Source organism: Temnothorax curvispinosus, unplaced genomic scaffold (assembly GCF_003070985.1).
Source record: "Temnothorax curvispinosus isolate PA1 unplaced genomic scaffold, ASM307098v1 QBEX01001498.1, whole genome shotgun sequence".
NCBI classification, from domain to species: Eukaryota; Metazoa; Arthropoda; class Insecta; order Hymenoptera; family Formicidae; genus Temnothorax; species Temnothorax curvispinosus.
In genome coordinates, this window is record NW_020211278.1 from 1,606,775 (window position 1) to 1,621,847 (window position 15,073).

The 15,073-nt window shown below is 36.1% G+C and overlaps 1 protein-coding gene across 7 annotated transcripts in view; it reads left to right on the forward strand.

The window, feature by feature from the left end:
• The window catches only part of LOC112464556 (atrial natriuretic peptide receptor 1-like), a 94,455-nt gene that overhangs the window by 41,806 nt on the left and 37,576 nt on the right, over nt 1–15,073 (forward strand). For all 7 annotated transcript variants that reach the window (XM_025031642.1, XM_025031656.1, XM_025031650.1 and 4 more), the window contains 10 exons: nt 3,352–3,686; nt 4,847–4,938; nt 5,089–5,227; nt 5,587–5,668; nt 10,480–10,618; nt 11,556–11,633; nt 12,421–12,498; nt 12,710–12,814; nt 13,683–13,929; nt 14,366–14,524. In XM_025031642.1, coding sequence (XP_024887410.1) covers nt 3,352–3,686; nt 4,847–4,938; nt 5,089–5,227; nt 5,587–5,668; nt 10,480–10,618; nt 11,556–11,633; nt 12,421–12,498; nt 12,710–12,814; nt 13,683–13,929; nt 14,366–14,524 — 1,454 coding nt within the window. The remainder of the gene's footprint in view (nt 1–3,351; nt 3,687–4,846; nt 4,939–5,088; nt 5,228–5,586; nt 5,669–10,479; nt 10,619–11,555; nt 11,634–12,420; nt 12,499–12,709; nt 12,815–13,682; nt 13,930–14,365; nt 14,525–15,073) is intronic.

Sequence of the window (15,073 nt, forward strand, 5' to 3'; positions counted from 1 at the left end):
TTCGTTGGAACAGTAAACCCCCTCCCCCTACTTAAATCAATAATCAATTTAACTTTTGATGCTTATTAGCATCTTATTTAAATTACTGTAAAGAATTTATTGTAAAAAATATCACTTCAGCCCCCCACAGTTCGACGAACCTATAAGAACCTCCCTTAATCCGTGATGGGTATTATTAGGCTATCAAAATCCAGCTCAAGCCAAATGGCATTTTCTTCTAATCTAAACTGATTAGAATTTTGTATATTACGCTATTTAATGTCGCAGTTGTGAAATATCGTTTGATATATCTTGTCCCATAAATCAGCTAATAACGCATGAAATCTGCGGGAACACGGGTCGCATGTCAAAAAACTGGGGCATAAACAGGGGTGCTTGTACAATAGCACGTGTCTCGGACACTAAAGTCGGTTTATAATTGAAACGAATGAATGTGGAGTCGTACCCGGTACCCGGGACGGCTTGGCTCCATATAAAAGGAAAATTGGCATGAAATACGTCTCGTCGGTCTTCAGTGTCACGGAGGACGAGAAGCAAGTAAAAAAGAGATTAAAATGGGATCTGACGACATTGAACATGTTTCCATAAAACGAAAAATATATGTACATATATACGTTCGTTCTACGTCTACGTAGAGGAAAAAAAATCTTTTTTCATTCACCGCGCAAACTAAGAATTTGAAAATATAACTTCTCTGTATAAATTTATGTAAATATTTTCCGTTGTTAATGAGATATGATTTACTATATTAATGTCAGTATATTCATCAACAGTAATTATCTCTATCTAAATAACTAGAAGCAATTTCTACGGTTATCTGGAACCTGGATACGCTAATATTAACTTAGTTACCTAACATAACATGGTTAGGACGAGACAATTGCATTTACTTTGTCCGTTTCGCTTGCAAGAAGTTATTTTATACTATCAGGGGTCAAGTTTTGAAGTTCTAATTCAATCTAATTTATCCCTTGCCATATCGTCGACGCAGTCGTTTCGCGTGGGCTCGCGAAGCAGTTTGCTCGCTTAGATAAACTTGCGTTTACGTCCCTACTATATATACGATTGAGAGCATTAATATCGCCCAGTGCATTCATAAAGAGACTGCCTCACTGCCTGACATGCGACTCACCGATCCGACTCATCCTTTCGTAGAATAAAGCAATCCAGCTGTATATTATACCGTTAACTTCGAAAAGACGCTCCGTTAGAGAGAAATTCGACCGACGAGTGTGAGCGTGTCGGACGGTATTAAATCTCCCGTTTGTACAAAGTACAGGTACATATATCGTACAATCGCGCCGTTTAACGAGGCCTTGAAAAGCCTCGTCCCGGGAAATTGCTAATCCGGGAACGTCGTAAACGTAACGTAGTACGTGATTCTTCGCGATCGTAAGTTCCTTACGATCACATTCTCGGACGTTATTTTGTTTTCTTGATGATTTTATTCGGGCGATGGTTGTGTATCTGCAGACGAAATCAAAACGGAATTATCTTGAATTTCAGCGATACCAGTGATGATACAGATCGCAGGGTTATGATCGTCCGGCTATATTATCCCAGAGAACTCTCTGGGAAAACAAAACTATTGTACTGGATATCTCGTTGCATTTCCGCTTCTCTGTTTTCCTATGGCTCTTGTTAATAAAGGATATCATGCGATTTCGGGTCGAGTGGAATTCAATCCGTCGTATCGGAAACCTCAAACCGCAGCCCTTCATTTAGATTATAGTCGAGTCAGAATAGACACAATCGTTAATCTGTTGTAAACCGTATAAAACTATTGAATGTATAAATTTCGCCATTGTGCCAGTAAACAAGGGAAAACAGCTTTCGGAAGGGAAAATACAATAAGCGAAAATTTTCGCTCGAATTTAACGAAATCACGATCTCGTGAATTTTTCCGGAACGAAAAAACGATGAAAATCTGATTTAACGAGATTTTCATGTGAGATTTAAAAAGTGCACGAGATGAAAAGTAGTCTGACCATCTCGTGGTTTGAGCAGCACTATTGGCGTTGACTTTAACAGTAATTGAAATTTTTATTCATCAGTTATTCCAGTTAGAATTAATCTGATGAAGTCTTAAAGCTTGAATGAAGTTTTCCTACAATAGTCCGTCGCAGATGACAAAAAAATATCAAATTTTTTAAATTCATGTTTGTTAGAGAACGTATTCGGCAATTCTTTTTTGGATAATCGAGAGTTAAGGAATTTTCAGAATGTCAAATGGAGAAAACTTCCCGGCGAGACTTGAGATTGCTTTCGAACTGTGCCGATTTATTCGCTTGCTTTAATTTTGAAAGAGACGTGCAAGATGTAGAAATAAAAAAAGAACAAGCGAGTTGTCGGTGCAAACGCTCACGGTGATGCCGTGTTATTCCAACGTCACTTTATTTAATCACGTGTCCTGCAGTTGTTTTTTCGCGCCTTGTAATTCGAGTGTTACACGCATTATCGTACGGTAGGTGTTTGTGGCTTTTATATGTTCCAATTATAATGTAACGATCGAGCATCATAAAATGAAAGTTATGATCTCTGGTATGTGTGAAGGCGAAAAGCTGCTCGGTCACGGTGTAGTTAAATGATGTTTCACCGAAACATAAATTAATTGGTTCGCTTATAATGCGTCGCTTTAATATCAACGATTTCAGGTAATATTCGAGGAAATGAAATATACGTAATTGTAAAAATTAATGTTTTTTAAAATAATTCTCAATATAAAGACTATTTTTATAAATTTATTTTAATTGAATTAATTAAAAAGTTTTAAAGCAAAAAAGTTTCAAAAATAAAAAACAATTTATAAACGATATAACATATTTATAAAAGATATAAGGATTTATTATAAAAAATGTAAAATAAATATTATAAAGATGTAATAGTAAAATATTTTTATTTTACTTTAAAACAAACAAATACTAAAATTTTTCCATCATGTTATACAAATCGGTGTTATATAAATCCGTGTCATGAAGGTCTACTGTATATTTTTTACAATATAACCTTTTTTTAGCAGAATTTATATACTACGAGCTGCTTTTACTTGTGCGTCATATTGGCTTCAATATATATTATAGAAACGTTAAATATTCTAATAATTCTGTAAGATAATTATATTCTTTTCTAAAAGTTTTAAATGTAACACTTTAATACTAAATGTAATACTTTATTAGCAAAAGATGCTTACTATGTAACAGCACAGTTTTTATATAATTAAAGTTTTCATAAAATTAAAGTTTTTGAAATCTGATCATCCAACGATTCGATGAATCTTTTTGTCTCATAACAACACATATATTTGCGAGAAACATATTATTACAAAATATCAAATGAACGAATGTATTTTAGCGACAATGATTCCAAAGAGCCATGGAGAGTCGAGGGCGATACCGACGAGAGGAACGAGAAAGCTCGGAAGGCTTATCAGGCCTTGTTAACGGTAACAGCGCGCACCCCGGACAACCTAGAGTACCTGAATTTTTCGCGCGAAGTTAAATCCTTGGCTCAGAGCAAATACGACTTCACCTTCGGTAATAGCTCGGTCTCCACCTTCGTGACGGCGTTTTACGACGCCGTGCTGCTTTACGCCCTCGCTCTTAAGGAGAGTCTGCCGGAGAAGCCGGGTGAGGTCAACCTAGACGGCGGTAATCTGACCCGGAGAATGTGGGGAAAGAGTTTCAAGGGTAAGTTTCAGCTTCTCTCATTTATCGTTGCTTACATTTATAGCGAAAGTCATTCGCGTCGGTCAATCTAGCGCGACTTCAGCGAAAACGACGCCGGGTATAACTCGATGGGGGGATTTCTCGCGCGTAATCTTTAAGGTTTTATAGGCATTTTCTCCTGATGGAAAATTGTGATGTGTTATGCCTTATCTGTTGCATCAGTGTTAAGCCTATGGATCAACATTGTAATTGTAATCGACAAAACTACAGAACAGATCTATAGAACTGAAATCTATAGAATAAAAATTGGTCAGCAATGTGGAAAAGAATGAATGAATAATGATTTCGTCAGACAGCCAAATTACAGCCATTGTTAATTAAAAATTCTTTGTAGCCAGAGCAGTTAAATTAATTATCCGGTGAATCGGATAATTAATCATCACTCGCAAAAATCTGTTATTGACCCGCCACGATTTTCCAACTTTTATAACTAATGGAATCAATTTGCACATTATCGATTTTACGCTACATTTTTATCCTTTTTTTTTTCTAGTTTCCTCGAATTTTCCGAATTGTCGAAATTATTCGAATGCTTATGATATTTTCACTTTTGTCACGCATACGTTTCAAGTTTCGATCCTCTAAGGAAATGTTTGCGCTTGCACGTAAATAAATTCATATCACTGAAATATCTGTCAATCTGCGTCTATGTTATTTTCTCTTGCAATACCTATAAGAATGCAAACAATTGCTTTTTACTCTGGCTTTACGTCTCATCTGCATGCGAGGATCTTTGAAGTATGACTATCTTTTATTCCTTTATGTACGTTCTTTCGCCTCGACCTTCGTTTCTCGAGCTTTCTGAGAGAGTTTTATAGCTGGCGTAGCTAACGTCGAACGGAATGCAAGATTGCCAGTTTGCTTTGTGTTTCAATATTTTCTTGTCTCGCTGTACCCTCCTACATGCATTCCCGCGTTGGATTTCTATATCGGTTATCTCGAATTGCATCAATCGCCCACGTGAAATTTTACCACCGCGCTTGAAATGAAGCTTTTCGAGAATTAACAATTCCGCAACCGCCTGCCGCGACCGTAATATTCAACTTTGATTAAAACCTCACCGAGTAATCATAAATATGCAATGTCTCGTTTTATTTTCGCATAATTATGACCAATTCCAGGAATAACTGGCGATGTAAACATCGACGAGAATGGGGACAGAATTGCGGATTACTCTTTGCTGGACATGGACCCGGAAACATCCAGATTCGAAGTAAGACATCTCCGAGGATTAATAACTATCTATGCCTAATTGTAAAATACAATTTTACCTATATAGTCTCGCAATTAAAATAATTTAATTTGCGACGTTGCATGCATGGTGATCCGCTTATTATCTTATTCGTGAAATAATTTCTCGCAGATTGTGGCCAATTACTATGGTGCGAATAAAACATTGGAATATATCCCTGGGAAGCAAATTCACTGGGCCGGTGGCCGTTTAGAACCACCCCCGGATACGCCTACTTGCGGATTCGACGGGTCGTTATGTCCCGATAATTGTGAGTGGGTAATGCTTTTTTAATTTAAATATAATAACAAATAAATAATATAAGTTGGGTATACAATATACGGTAGAAATATGCAATCGCAACGAGGAATAAAAAGACTTCTACATTTGTATAAATTTTAATTATGTTTGGTTACTAAAAACGTTTAATATTTAACTGGACGAAATAAAACATTAAAATAAAATTTTTCCTTCTCGCAATTGTGTTGGCATAATTCTGTGTAATTTTTTCTAGTGCATCAAATTATCTGACTCTCTTCCCTTCCCCCCACCTCTCTCTCTCTCTCTCTCTCTCTCTCTCTCTCAAAATGCAATATTTTTTCTTATTTAAATTACTAATGTTCAACACAGCTCTTCCGGGATACGCTATTCTCTCCATGGTATTGAGCTCCATCGTGGTCGTTCTCGTCGTCGGTTCAGTATTTATTTATCGGTAAGTCAAGATTGTTTTTACTGCAACACTTTACATTATATTTCTTTTATGCGAGAAAATTTATCGGTATTAACGACGATATATATAGATACTAATAAGTATTACTTATGATAAATTAAGATTTGGATATTGAGAAACAGAACGAATACTATAAAGTGAGATGGAATATTTAAACCAAATAAACATACTTTGCGAAGGGAAAAAATATTTATAAAATGGATGTATATGTTCATGTAATAAAAACCAGTGTGTTTCAACTTCAATTATCACCGATAATTGCGCGTTCTCGATTTGAATTACATAATGGTTTAGAAACCGCTCTCTTTTTCTTTCTTTCTTTTTCTCTTCCATTTAAAATGGATAAGATTAACAAAATTGTTTTCTACTGGGAATATTATTTCCTATTACGTTTGCCGCGAAGCTTCGTATTGAGTAGCGTATCAATCTACAACAATGCATCCACCCACCGAAATATTCCAGAACAATGAATTAAATTTTTCCGATGACGTCACTTTGTTTAATCGGCAAATTAAATCAATAAGTGAAACTGACGCTAAAATAGCTACTGCAAATAATTTACGCTTTTGAAATGTACACATTTAAATATTCAGAGATATTCGCCGACATTCGCGCCGACGCGCATTAATTAGCATAGATTCGCTATTAGAAATTTAAAAGACCTCGTTGCCTCGCTTGCTTCACCACGAAGAGGTAATCTCGATAACCCCAAGTAGCACACGCTAAGTGCACATATACATATCGAGAACGTATAGCTGAGCAGCTTCTCGGCTTCTTTGAAGTACGGTACGGTTGAAGAAAAGTAAGACAAGGGGAGAAAGAAGAAACGAGTGAAGCGAGACAAGACACTTATCCGTGCTGAAATTTCTCAGATGCTACGAGTTAATCGATTTAATACCATCTGTCCAACTTTACGCTACCACTCGGCTCGCCAAGTGCCTTTGTCTCTTCGGTTTGTCAGCCATGAGAACATTTTTAAGAGCTTAAACGAATTGTTTCCTTCTATCCAGCTGCGATAACCCCAAGTCCCAAAGTAATTTAGACAAGTATACCCACAATTCTGTATTTTATCCATTTCATTATTATAAAATATGCAATACAGAATTATATAGTACACAAATAAATTACACGTTCGAGACATTTTATTAAAACCAGATTACACGAAAACGTCAAAAATACATATAATAATTAATATAAGAAATAAGTATAATAAAATTCGCGATTCTTTTTGGCAACTGTAAATATATCAAACAATGACGATTAATTATACGATATGCGAAATGCGATATAAAATTTGTGAAATTTATTAGGAACGATACCAGATTTATTGTTTAAAATATTTTGACTGATAACAAACGACGATATTTCAAATACTGAATTTCGCAAAAATTGTATAAAATATATTTGTGAGTCTGTAATATCAATAATGATTAAACTTCACAAGTGAGAAGCTTATATTTCATTATTGGTTTAGCACTCAGATTTTTCACACTTAATAAAATTTGTATTAATAACAATCAGCGATTATTTTAGAACGTGGAATTTTGAATTAAGAGTAAAAGCTATTAAATCTTATCTAAAAATCTTTAAAGTTGATATTTATTAAGTTAATTTAATGAATTTTATTTTATCGTATTTGTCCTGCCGTTTTCGTGTAATATATCTGGCATTAGTATTAAATAATTTTAATGTTATAATTAAATATTATAAAGTTTTATTACAATTTTAACATTACATATTTTTAATTTATTGTGTATTTAATGTCATATTTTTGAATTATATAATAATCCCTCGTATTCTATCTACCCATATTCTTATCACTATTTCCTCCCCATTTCTACCCATTCGTATTTCTACGTATATACTTATCCATATTTCTATCTATCCGTATTTTTACCTACCTACTCTGACACGTGACATTCCTATCTATCCACAGCTAGTCGCGATTATCTGAAGGAATCTTAATTGGGACTTATTATTATACAAACAACTGAAATTTAATACAAGACGGGCATCTCTCCTCTAATTACGTGCGATACTATATTATCTGGTGTTGAAGCAATCAATAAATAGATACACTGTACAAGTTGAGGCTAAAATCGGCGCATAATAAGAATAAATAATAATAATTAACAATTGTAAAGGAGAATATATGATATCTGCGATATATAAGTCAATTATACCTTAATGTTGCTATTTCCTCCTCCTCCTCCTCTCTTATCGTTGTCAGCTCCTTATTTCTTCGATGCTACACTTGCGATAAATACGCGCATAATCATAATCACGCGATACTTTGCACGGCACTTCCAAAGTTAAAATTTAAAGAAAATGGAGTAAAATTACGATCGCATGCGGATTAATTATTAACACAAGTCTTTCTTTCTTAAAAGGAGTTTTAATCCGATTGTTAACACGACGCTGCCGAACGTTTGCGACATAACGCAAAGAACGTCCAGGGTTCACTTACTCGATCGACAGTGATTTGTTGATAAAAACGGACATAGTGCATTAGACGCACTATTTATTATTGGCACGCAACAACGTTGTAAATATCATGAAATAACATGTAATTTCTTATCTGTATTATAATAATCATAAGGTATGAATGCATTCAGTAATCAATATCTTTTGGTACTTGTCGCCATTGTCTCCTGAAATTAACGCGACAATTTATGGAGCGACCATTCGCTGTTACCTGCTCGCTCGAATATCGACTGGCGAATGGTAGCCCGGCGACCTTATATCCATAACGGCTCGCTCTACGTTACAAAAAAACAAATATCAAGGCCAAGGTTTTTACAATCGACATATTGACAGTACGAAACGTTTAACACTTTATATATGTATATAATGGAGTTATTTCCACACAAATATTCTGTTCTTTGAAATATATTACATTCCCAATTAATTTCAATAGATCATCGATGCCGATTAGATTTAGCGTTTATACTTGGAAAAGGAAATTTAATACCTTGATATAAAAGTATTTATGCGAATGGTTAACAGATTTAATTTAATTTAAAAGTTTTGTGCAATATTACGATGCAATCGTAAACGTAAAATTATAAGAGATAACGGTTTTAGACAGAAGTACTATACTTGGCTTAACGTTAAGCTTGGTATATTTGACAGCGATCTGCTTTCGGTAATTATTATCATCGTCCTACCTCTCCGGCTCTTCTTCAGAGTTTATTGCGTATCGTCTTGCCATTATAACTTGGCACACGTCGTATATTTCCGCATGATTTTAATCAGGGATGCGATAGCGCAATTGCACAGTTTTACAACTTATTTTAACGCGCATTACGATCTCTCTGCTTAATAGAGTGTACTATTATCGCGAACAAGATATTTATCGCTTCAATCGTCGAACATTAAATTTACCGGTATCTTATAAAATCTTTATCGAAGTTTGTTGAACGAAAGTTATTTCTTAAAGGATTAAAATCATGAGTGAAATTATTCACATTTTTTATTGAAAGCAGTTTAATTTACGCATATTTTACGGGAAAGTGTTGAAATAATTTTATAATTTACGAGATGTCGGTAACATGGTGGTAACGGGCGAAGTACAAAGCGTCATCAGTCAAATTATGCAGTTTGTGCTTGTCTTCTATTTTGCGTGGAAGATACCTTTTTGATGAGCCGCAAACGCGTTTCACCTCGAGAACTCACCTCGAAAGTCAAACACATCTGTAATATTACACATTTGTGAAATCACACAGACAAAATTACTTCGTACAAAAAGCCAACATACTCATCGTCGTTCAAACAACGAGTATGTTGGCTTGATAATTCGCTAATTTAGGTTTAAATATCCGAGGGAATTTTATTAAAAGCCATAGAGAAAAAGGAAACTGTCGATAACATTTTTTAGCGGCGTATCGCATATTATTAGATAACTGCCGGGTACTAAAAACTGATACACAGATACATGCTTGCGCACCGGCAGCACGCAAAATATCGAATTTCAATGCTACCGGATACGCAATTCGACGCTACACAAAAATACCGGATATACAAAAATAATCCATGCGTCCATTCGCGAGAATTTGCAGTGAGTTTACAATGCTACCGAGTTCGGTTAAACTACACGTATCGGTGTCGCAAATCCCAACAAATATCTAGGATTGCAGGATTGCGTTTTCGTCGTTCGCAATTCACCCCACGAACGTTTGACGATGAACTTTCGATGAATATATCGAACTCATTTAGTTCGGGAAATTTCGAACGCACGGAGCCTTTATGCGCGGAATAATATCCCGCCTGAAACAGATAGGCGTTATGAGATACACCAGCACGTAATTACCTCTCGCGCTGTTCAACGTGTACGCACACCGACGCGGCGCCGGGCGCCGGTTGCAAACTTGTTAAGTCGTATGTTCGCACACGTTCGCGTATGCATCCTCGCAGTTATCGGGCGAACGGATAGCATACATGTACGTACAAGCAGTACAGATACACGCACGCGCACGTCTACCGAGTTGACAAATTGCATCTTTGTAGCGCATGGAGACATCGCGAAAATATTTCCGTTATATACGCGGCATGATAATTGCCGTTGATAAAAAGCATCTCGTTAATCAACGAAGGAAAAACGCGCAATACTCTTTGTCGTCGGAAAGAAAGATAATGCGATTGTCCGGAATTAATCCACGACGCATACGCTTAAGCGCGTGGTTTATCACGCGGCCGTATAATATTGCGTAAATTTTTTCTTTTTTTGACGCGCCTCGGCTGTGACTTTCCTCCGCGAGAGTCGATCGCCGATAATATTGTCGTTTGTTTTGCAGGCGCTTCAAACTAGAAGCGGAAATTGCCTCCATGACGTGGAAGGTGCATTGGGACGACGTAATCGTGATACCTAGCGCGAAGACAATAAGGGGCTCCATGTACTCCCTAATCGCGAAAGGGTTTCGCGGTAGTCAAATGGTAAATATGACGGAAAACACGATTCTCGCGTTGCATAAGATACATCGCGCTTCGTTTACGGAAACGGCAATTCGATTATTTTGAAAAGCGGATATAATTCAAGCGGATTAGGGACGTAATAAACGTTAGTCGTGACAAGAGCTACAGTGGATAAAATAAACGTCGCGGTGGCGATCGAATTTTCATTCGAGTGCTCATTCCGATAACGTTTATTTATTCCAATAATTTTATTCCTGAGAGAATGGTGTTCGTACCTTAGGCAGGATCTCTCTGAAGTAAGGAAAGAGAATAATAGTGGAAAGTACTACTTCGCGAGTAGTGCTTACCCACTTCCGGAGCGTCGGAAGTAGTAACCATAAAGAAGACTTTATTCCATTGTACGTTATTCTGTTGACGCGTTTCTTATCATTTCTTTACGTATAGCGTTACGGTGCAAAAGCAAAAGAGAAAGCCGTTTTTAAATTTCGTTCTCTGTGTGTACTTCTTTTCTTATATTTTTTAATACAAATGGAAGAAAGAACGGATGAAAAATAAGTGCTACTTAGCCTTAATTTTACATTTGTTTGCACGATAATACAAATCGGATGTAACGACGGAGTCTTTGACCAATTTGTGCGAAACTGTATATAATTTGAAATGTCGAGGTATCAATAGCTACTTTCCGGATTTTAAACAATTGTGAGTGAAGAGCTTTTTCCAAATGAAGTTTCAACACTATAATGACAATTTATTCTATTTAACTATATTTAAACTCGCGTTTGCTTTTAGTTAAAAGTTTCATTACTGTAAGGCATTTAATATTTGAAGTTTTCAGGAAGGTCAACTTTGAATTTGTCAAAGAATCTATTACTGAAATATTTCTTAGTAACCTAAGATACCCTGCCTTACGTAACTCACTTCTAATTCATTATTATTTAAGAGACGATCTCTGTTCCAGACGATTTATTCTGAGGATAACGCAAGTCTGCCAGACGGAGTTGATAGAAACGACAATGTCCCGACAGGATTTTACAAGGTTAGAGACTACGTTTCGTTTTTACTTTACTTTTAAATTACACGTATATAACGTTGTCAATCATACAAAGTATAACTTTAATAATACTAATATATTAAATAAAATCTAAAAAAAAAATCATGGTGCATTTGCGTAGGTATCGCGAAAATAGTATATTGTACAAGTAGTGGGAAAAGTGGTCTTCTTACTAGTTGTACAATATACTATTTCTGACTTATTTCCGAGTTATTTCCGAGTTGCAATCTTCGGTATTAATAGGATTAAATGCCAATATGTATTATCTACAATCGAAATATACATATATGTTCCATGAACGTTGAAATACGGCTTGTGTTGTTTGCGTCTGCCAATCAATATTCATTCTATTTTTTTTTTATAGAGAAGATATTGCTTCAATAAAACGTCAGACAATCGCTCGACAAGTACGTCCGAATAGAAAACGTAGCGCGAAAACTGATTTATTAATGATTTCATCGCAAGTGCGCGATTCTAGGAAATTTCATATAAGATTTGCATCCTTACGATCGTCCTTTTGATAGCTTGAATTATTTCTTGTGAAGCTTATTTGTTGCTGAACAACAAAAAGGCCATTGAAACTCATCGGTATTCAACATTGATCCAATTTATATTTTTGCACGTCGCGTTTTATAAGATAGAGAATGGTGTGGGTGTGTGTATGTATATATATATACACTTTTTCATAGGCATATGGTTTTCACGAGGCAACAATCAAAGAATTGTCAGTCAATATTTCCGTTTCCAACCGTGAAATCGCAATTCGTTTCAGAACTCAAAAGTCGCTATAAAACTGATACCGAGGAACAAAGTGGAGATCTCAAGACCTTTATTGCTGGAGCTAAAGCGGGTGAGTGACTTCGCAAACGTATGTCGAGCTTCATGAATTATTTCTTGTCAATTTTAATTTATCAAATACAACTCCTGAGCACACACTTTGAGAAACGCAATTCTCTCAATAACGATTCCCAATAAGTTGTCTTCGCGTAATTTCTCCTTCAGTGACCGGTATTGCATGTAACAGGCTTTAATATGAGTGGTGATGTTGGTGACTTTCGCAGATGAAGGACCTCCAGCACGATCATCTTGTACGATTTTACGGTGCCTGTCTCGAGCCGCCGCATTGTTGTCTCCTAACCGAATACTGCCCCAAAGGATCTCTCCAGGTGAATTGCATTCCGTGTCCCGATTTAAAGTTTTGATGAACAACCGAGGAAGTAATTATGTCCCGCGTGTCATCAAATTAAAGCGAGATAGTTGTATATTGCTACAATTCATGATTTTAATTTTAATGGCAATCTTTTTCTTGTATAATTGTGTAACCGATTGATTCAGTTAATCTCAAGTTAATTTTAATAGGATATTTTAAAGCTTAGTTTCAAAGAGAGAATATATAATATTAAAAATAGATAAATTACGATAAAGAATAATGTCTTTTTTGACATTTCCTTGAAAGAAAATCAATCAGTTTGGTCACAACATTTGTGCGATTAAAACATAAGATATAAAACATTCTGCATATGTAGACATGTCTCTCTACAATATCGTATATTGTACATATATATAATATTGGAAATGATGCAACATACGTGTACATGTGACTGGGTTAATACTCGAGAAGCAAATGTGCGCTACGAGCAAGTGTACGTAGTGGACTGCTAATTGCATTCGTCTATAAACGTTGCAGGCGTCCTATATACGAAACAAAAGATGCTCCATTTTATTGGATACCTGTCTTGCCTCATAATGCAATTTTAAGTACTCGATTAAATTATTAGTTTGCCTTGCACAAATTGCAATTTTAAACACAAGTGAAATTTATACAGTAGATCAAAGAGATAGTATGTCAAAGGAGCCGCGTGAAATGTAAAATATTCTGTATACATATTGAGTATCGAGAGACATACGCATATATAGTAAATAGTAATATATACTAAAGCAAAGCATACAATGTGTTTGAACGTTTGACCGAGATGTAAAGTTGCATAAGGATCGACCCTGCGTGCTATTCTTTAAACCTTTGTTGTTGAACAGGATATACTAGAGAACGAGCAGCTGAAGCTCGATCGCGTGTTCAGAGGATCCCTGATACACGATATCGTGCGCGGCATGGCGTATCTCCATGCGTCGGAAGTGAAGAGTCACGGTAATCTCAAGTCTTCGAACTGCGTCGTCGACTCACGATTCGTCCTGAAAATCGCCGACTTCGGCTTACACGAGCTGAGAAGGAGCGCGGATGGGGATGAAGACAGCGACCAAAACAGCTACGCTTATTGGAGGAGTACGTATCTGCAAACCGATTATGCGTCCGTGAAGCGTTCTCGCGCGGCGATATTTTTCCAACGATCGTAGTTGCAATGCCAAATATTTTCCAAGCGCTTGGAAAGGAAAAACGCGGACAGAAATAGAGATAATAGTCAGAGTAAATGTACGAAACTTCTGTTTGGCGATTTAACTATTTGGACAAGTTCTTCGGCGCACATATACGTATATCAATAGTAACGCGTGGGAAAAATGTTTATTTAATCAATAATTTTTATCAAACAGAAGTTTATAAAATGCGACAAATTTTTTTTTACATACGATGTTTTTACTTCTCAAATATTTGTCATTTATGTTTGCAATAACGATCAAACGCGTGGAAAAAGAAAGAGAGGCCGCGTTAAACCGCTCGACCCGCTTTGATTTTTTTAGAGCAGGAAATTTGGTGTTTGCAGAACAGCTGTGGACAGCTCCGGAGCTGCTGAGGATGGAGATACGACTGCCCGAGGGCACTCAGAAAGGCGACGTGTACAGCTTCGCTATAATCGTTCACGAGATCGTGATGCGCCAAGGGCCATTCTACTTGGGAGACAATAACGAACTCTCTCCAAAGGGTGAGTCTTTAACGTCACTTGAGATAATCGCGGATACCAAGCAATTGCTTCTCATCGTGTTTCATATTGCACGAATAAATACGATCCTCTAGTTACGCGCATAATTTCTTTTTGATATGCATGACTTGCATTGTAGCTAATTTAACCGGAAGCAACAAGATCAGTTGGCTGTTATTTGTTACTAAGATCAAAATAATTTTGATAAGCAAATTCTTAGTAATATAGATATAAGAAAAATATATAAAATATTTTATGTATATAGAAAAATGTATGTAAATGTTTTAATTCATAAAAATTGTGTCCATTTTTCTATGCCAGCGAAATAATGATAAAGAGAAAAATAATGCTAAAACTCTTTATTCTTCGTGAACTTTGTTTTCTAATGACAGTGCAGAAAACGCCATCGATAAACAACGTTACATGCATTTTGCTAATCATGAACGCGGAAGATCAGACGATGTATAGAATGACTGTAGATACAGAATAAACTGCAGATCATTTTGTCTGATACATGATCGTACGGTCCTTTCTGCGAGCGCTTTGGTTTAG